This window comes from Manacus vitellinus, unplaced genomic scaffold (assembly GCF_001715985.3).
Source record: "Manacus vitellinus isolate BGI_N305 unplaced genomic scaffold, ASM171598v3 scaffold_6_pilon, whole genome shotgun sequence".
NCBI classification, from domain to species: Eukaryota; Metazoa; Chordata; class Aves; order Passeriformes; family Pipridae; genus Manacus; species Manacus vitellinus.
Window position 1 is genome coordinate 35344135 of NW_021940750.1, and position 6907 is coordinate 35351041.

General features: G+C 42.6%; 1 protein-coding gene across 1 annotated transcript; it reads right to left on the reverse strand.

Moving 5' to 3' along the window:
• Nucleotides 1–1633: 1633 nt before the first annotated feature.
• On the reverse strand, nt 1634–2922 carry GPR132 (G protein-coupled receptor 132). Its single transcript, XM_008927847.3, has one exon. The coding sequence runs from the start codon at nt 2908–2910 to the stop codon at nt 1810–1812; it is 1101 nt and encodes a 366-aa protein (XP_008926095.2). The 5' UTR covers nt 2911–2922; the 3' UTR covers nt 1634–1809.
• Nucleotides 2923–6907: the final 3985 nt, after the last annotated feature.

The following is a 6907-nucleotide window of genomic DNA, read 5'->3' on the forward strand; positions in this document are numbered from 1 at the left end:
ACTGAGGTCAAGATCTAATTTGCATCCATTTCAATCAGTTCAGAAGCCTGTTCCTCTGGTTTCTTCTAAATTCGCTGATATTATTCATCAGAGTTTACATTTAGACTATGAAAATCCTGAGGCTGGGGCAGTTTCCATTTGCATCTTCAGAAATGTGTCACCAGTGTTGGGGCTGTATTCAGCTGCTGCTGAAAGTTTGATTTTCAGCAAAGTTACAGATATTCTGGTATTCTGATCTCTTCTTGATACCTCAGAGAATTTGATTTCTGAGATGTGTATGAAAATAGAAACACAGAATTTGTTGATTAGCATCTCAACAGAACTTCACATTTTTCCAATTTAGTATTGTATGAGCTACTTTTGAGGAAAAAACATTTAATATGTAGATACCAGAGGAGCAATTAAATAATGGTAATAAAAAAAGAAACATGTAATAAATATAATGAATTGAAGAAATATCATTTTGGCACAATATTTTTTTTCCAAACGAGTATAAGAATAAAACATATTATATAGAAATATCAATGGCAATTTTAATATATTAAAAAACAATGTATTTACATTAATATTAACATTGGCTAATACTAGTTCAATTAAAAATATGAACAAATAACAGTTTTAAAATATCACAGAAATACAAAATTACAGATGAAACAAAATGATGCTGTGAAACACTTTACAAACTCGTACTCAGATTGACTCATGATCTTTGTCTGTTGGATCACATAAAAATATGAAGAAGCATTTATTGCCATATCTGTACAATTCTTAATTTTTAAATTCTGGTTTGGAGGCACAGGGAACTACTATCAGTAAGTTATTAATAGTAAGAGTGGTAGCATCAATAAGAAATTTGCTGCAGGGTGGTCTCCTGTGTGCACCTCCAGCATGTCCAAGGGAGTTCCCAGCTATGGGGAGAAAGGGCTGTGCTCTCCAGGCTGCCAACCCTTCCATGTCAGTAAGGCAATTGGCTCTTTTATAGGCAGTGTTAGCTTATTCAGAAGTGAAACACAAGCTCAACAACTGTTCAGAGATGGCATAAAAGAGTCCCTGACTCCACTTGGAAATGTCTAAGTTTTCTATATGTGTCAGTGCATTCTAGGTTTGGCTGCAAAACAAGGAAAATTTACTAATTGTAAACCGTCAAGCATTAGAATTGTACATTTTAAGAATTTCAGGACAGTGTGGGATCTTGACTAATGCAGCAGCAGTACTGTCATTCTGTGTTACCAGGCCACTGTTTTGCCCTCTAATTCCCCCAGAATGTGCAATGCATACAGAACTATGGGAAACATTTTCAAGGCTCTCGTTGAAAGACTTACTCATTCTTAATATTTTCCACTGGTTAACCACAAACAGTAACGGCAGAGTGCATTTATGAGACTCTGAACATGTTCCTCCTCAAGAAGCAAAAATGTCAACCATAGGAAAGACAAGTTGTTCTCCTCAGCAGTGGGTTGGTTTTTTTTTTTTTTTGCTCAGATGATAAAACTGATTTTACCTCATATGAGCAAAGGAATCAGTCAAAAAGATAAGCTTTTAAGATTTCAATTTGAGTTGAAGTAAATTACTTGTTTTATTGCATGTAATCCTTAGCAAAGCAATATTCTCACTGATGATACTGGTGGGCAAAGTTTATTGTAGGAGACAAACAGAAGAAATAAGAATTATTGCTCCTGTAGTGTCCTCGAGGAGTTGCTGACCCATGCAGGACATGCAAGATGATGTGAGCATGGAAATACTTGTGTCCTACAGTCTGCAGCCTGCAGCTGGCATTGGGAACTTCTTATTTGTTTCAACACCTACCTGCTAGCTGCCACCTTCTTGGTCTCTGCCACTAGTACAGGTCTTTTGAATGTTGGACGAATCTGTTAGTTCTTTGTTTTCTTCCCTTTGCCCTTCTTCCCCTGATTCTTCTTGTATTTTTGATTTTCTGCTCTCAGTCTTGTGATTAATGGATGAATTTAGCTTGGATGAGTTCAATCTCCATCTCCTCAGGCTCCTGTAACAATCTCTTCTGATGTTTTCACTAACCAGCACGTAGATGATTGGATCAGCAACACCATTTGCAGTGCCTAAACACAGAAACACTGTAAAAATTGAATATATCTTCCTTTCAAATGGACATGGGCAATTCTGATTAAACATGAAGTGTATGGCTCTTATTATGAGTACCACATGGTAGGGAGCAAAGCAGATCAGGAAAATTACAATAATGGCAATAGCCAGATACTTCACTTTGGCTTTTTGGTGACAAGACAAGCTGCTGCTACTTTTTGTAATTTGAAAAATTTTGTAGTTCGTGAAAATGAGGATTGTGAAGGGTATGGCAAATCCAAATAGGAATCTAGCAAAGCTGAAAGAAGCCAATTTTATGCCAAGGGGCACAGTCTCAAAGCAGGTTCTATTTGTGTGGTTTTGCTCATCTTCCACGTAAAATACTGGAGTGTGGATTACTGCAACCACAGCAAAAAGAAAACAGACTATTATGATGGCTTTTTTCTGTCCTCTTCTCCCCCTTGATTCCAGAGGATACACTAGTGCCACGTAACGATCCAGGGAAATGCAGCACAAAAGCAGAATGCTGATGTATATATTGCAGAAAAAGATGAATCCTGTTATTTTGCAAGCAGTGTCACCCATGGTCCATCTGTGCCTGTTTTGCACATAGATAATCCAGAGAGGCAAGGTACTTAAATACATCAGCTCACACAACGATAAACTGAAAATGTAGATGGCAATTATTTTATTCCTTTGGATTTGTACCAGTGTAAGCAGCGAAGTTAAGCAATTTGCTGGAAGGCCTATGGCAAAAACGATGCTGTAAACAGCAACCAGAAGTGGCTGGCTCTCTTCGTAGGGAATTCCTGGGCAAGTGGAGTTATCTTTTGTGTCTACACAGTCTTCCATTATTCTTGTTCCAGCTGGTGTTTCCTGAGAATGAGAAGACAAGGCGAAAAGTTAGCATTGTATCACTTAAAAATGTGTCAGTAAGGGTTATGGCCCCATAGGTGCCCACTTGACATATCAGGGGAGCAAGTGGGATGCTTGAGGAAGCACCTAAGGCAAGTTTTCCAAGTCCTGCTGGTCTTCTGTGGGGACCCCCTGGGAGTCAGGTCTGATTTACTTCCAGGAAAAAGTGCTGGTTTTCACAATGAATTTCTTGAGTACAAGAAATTTCACTTTTAATATAAAGGGTGTCTGTCTAATTAAATGGGGTTTCATGGACTGTTCCTAAACCATGCCTCATAAATAAGACTGAGCTGCTGATCAATTACTAAAGACAATTCCCAGAGTAAATTGAGGGCCTTAGTTTTCAATTATTTTATTTTTTTTAACCGAGTAACAAAAAATGCAAACTGCAGAGATTTCAGAGGCAGACTTCCAAATGAAGGTAACATTTATCGTCACTCATGTGGGGGAATCATCTAAAGTGGGTGGTGGCAGTTCACAGAATCATAGAATCGTTAAGGTTGGAAAAGAGCTCTAAGATCATCGAGTCCAACTGTGCTGTTGTGTCAGAGGACTACCTGGTATACAGGAACCAGAATCTGGTCACTGGTGTGTACCTCCACACTTGCAACACAGTGGGTCAGGACTGTCTAATTCACACTTCTCTCCTCCCTCCTCTTAAAGAATAACAGCTGAAGAAGACAAATTCGTAGTATGATACTACACCCATAACAGAAAGTCAGTGAAACTGCCAACCACATCTGTTTGATACCTCTGGGAAACAACAGGAAATAAGGGCAGTTAGAGGATGTAGACAAGACCAAAGAGAAGAATATACATGTTTAAGAGATGGAGGCAAAGAAATTTGATGCTCATTGAACAGGAGGGGTTACAAAAATCTCCACCTTTTCAAGATGACCATACACAAAAGCAGATGTGGCATTTGGGTTGTGTTAAGCAGTGCTAGGGGCAGCATTTCTTGCAAAGACACAGGATGATTTCTGTGCATAAGTATTCTCCAAGGGAATAGAGAAATTTGGAGGTGGGTGTGCCGTAATGGTGGTGTGTGCCCTTAAAAATTGTATTTTTCTCTATTTATGAGTTGAAGATGTCCACTGTATAACATTCTTGATAAAAAGAGGTCTTGTCTGGCTTAATATTTTGGGGATTCTCTTATGGGTGGACACCTACTCCAGGGTAACTAAATCCTGCTAACTCCACAAGGAGATGCGTTGGCAGAAACAGTCCCTTCAGACAGAGGAGGCACATAAGCTTTCACAGTCCACACTATGTGTGTGCAATTTTTTTAACCCTGAGTTCATGCAGGGGGGAAGCTTTTAGCAGCCTCTAACATTTATTTATTGCTTGTTCGGGCCCATCTCAAGCAGACCAAGGGGAAGAAGTGCAGCGGGATTGTCTCCTGCATCTCTTCCCCTCCATGTGGGCAAGAGCAGTCCCTGGGGTGGCACAAGCAGGTCAACCCTGAATGCTTAACAGGGCACCTGCCTTGCAAGATCCCTAGAGCTTGAAGGGCAATCAGGTCCCCTGACTTAGTTTGGTTACCAGATGATGAGAATAGTGTGAGAAAATGGACACAGGTTGCCTTGGGCTGCAAGACCTTCACAGCAGCACAGTGCTGGCCACAGCCACAGACACCAAGAGAGGATCTCCTGTCCCATGTTCAGAGATGTTCACTTCCATCAAGTACCCCGATGCAGTCAGTTTTGAATGAAGATGTCCTGACAAGCAAGAGGGTAGAAGCCAGTGGTACCTGCCATCCCCAACACCACCAGCAGAATAAGCTGTTCCCTGAGCTGGGGATGTTTGAAAGGCACCTCCTCAGACAGAGGAACTGAGAAAGTGCTGTGAGCATAGAAGTACAGTGGAGGGTGTGACCCCCCCCGGGACTGCCTTCCACTTCCCCACAGTAAATCTTGCTCCACTCTTGTGTTGACAGCCTGGTGGTTGCTGCACTAATTGAACCAAAGTATCTTTCCAGAGGGTCGTATCCCTCCACCTCTGAGAGCTGGACTGGAGTCTGGTGGGTATGTTGAAGCTCTCTCAAGGGGGATCTGAAGTTTTGTCCCGGGACACAAAACCATCCCTCTCCTATCTGCTAGTTCCCCATTCTAAAATCATATTTTAGTTGCTAAAAGCCCCAACATTTCTCATGCCATGTGTCACTGCATCCAAAATCTCACATGGAGCTCAGCCTGCAAAAGTAAGGTAGGTGAATATGAAGTTGTAGAGTAATTTAGACATATTCATGCCTTCAAAAAAAGTGGGATCCAGTATTGTTCCATCTTAAGAATCAGTGTAGAAGAGAATCCTCACTGCTGTGTGGGGAAGACATCACAGTACTCAGCAGGGCTGCTGCCAGGTTGTGTGTCAGAGGGTGCAGCTACTTCCCCCCTTTCCTAGCAGTGAAAGTGAGAGCTGGTGTTAACTTACAAAAGCAGTGGTTGAGATTAAGGCTGGTGATGATTTGAGTTTTTTGCTGCCTCTGAGTATTTGCCACCCATGGTGTAGGAGGAGGGGTTTTCTCTGGGCCACCTCCCAAACTGCTGTGTAGAGGGGATAAAAAGGGTGTTTGATTTCAGAGTCCTCAGTGGTTCTCTGCCCAGACTTCACCTATGAACTGACATACAAGAGCTTGTCCTTGATTCAGACGTGCCTGACCAATGTGAGAGCTGCTGTTCAGCTGCACACCACAGAGCTGCTCTACACCTGTGCACCACAGAGAGTCTTGGAGACCTCCCCTTCTATGATAAAGCACAGCAGGTGAATACAGCTCATGGGGCAGGAAGATGGGGACAGCCAGGGCAGGGACATGGCAGAAGTCACACACCATCTCAGTTACTCATCAGCTTGTCTACTCAGGGCACCTTAACAAAAATACCTTCAGGACTGGTTGAGTTTCTCTCTCCTCCCCTCCCTCTGGGCTTTGCACACTTCTTTTGACTCTATGTTTGTCTGAATATTCTCCTTTCTGCACGGCTTCTACCAGGGCAGCTGATGGTGCAGGGCAGGAAGGAAGTGGTAGAAGAGTTCTGTAGACACATGGTCCCAATGTTTGTTTCTCTTGCTTCTTTCCTTCACCTCCTTCCCTCCCACTCTGCTCCAAGTCTCCTTCCTATGCTCAGCACCTGGGAGAGAGCCTCAGGGAAGAGATGCCTGTGACTTTCTTAGCTGTCTGCATGGAGCATACTTTTTTCCCTTGGTGTTTGGCATATGGACTAATCCACTGGGCTGGGGCTGAACTGAAGAGACCTTCATCTTTATAAGACTGTGTAGTGGTTTGGATCAAACCATGACAGACTGTCAGCTGCCAGGAGCAATGCCTTGGCTGGCACAGTGCAGCTGTAGCTGTGGATTTACACTCGTAGAAAAAAAGCATGTGCTGAATGACTCTCCTGGAGCTCTGGCCTGTCATCTTGGGAGCATGTATCCTTCCCAGCAGGAATGCTCTATGTCCCAGCCCCACATCAGGAACAAGGAGAAGAGACCATCCACTTCCTCCACTCCCTCACCTACTCTTGCCTCTCTGCCACTGGACACTGCACGCAGCCCCAGTTCTGAGCTTTACTTGTCTCTGCTAAGTTCTCCAAGCTTGCACAGGGATTTCCTTCTCAAACTGAAGATCACGAAGCAGCATTCAGCAGATAATTTTATGAAATTTCTCCCAGTGACATTGTGATGACCCACGGTTAAGGGGAAGAAAACACCACTACAATCCACTCCTTGACTAAAGTCAACTTCTCTGGGCCTCTACACCCCCCTTCAACTGAATGCACATTGTTATCTTTTTATCAGGCCTTTAGAGTTTACTGGATTCATACTTGATTCTGAGTTCTTGGCTTCCTCTGTGGTGTCTAGTCTAACCTGCATCTCAGATCTTAATTCAAATGAAAAATAATAATAATTACAGAGCTGAAAAATCCGCACACCATTTTCT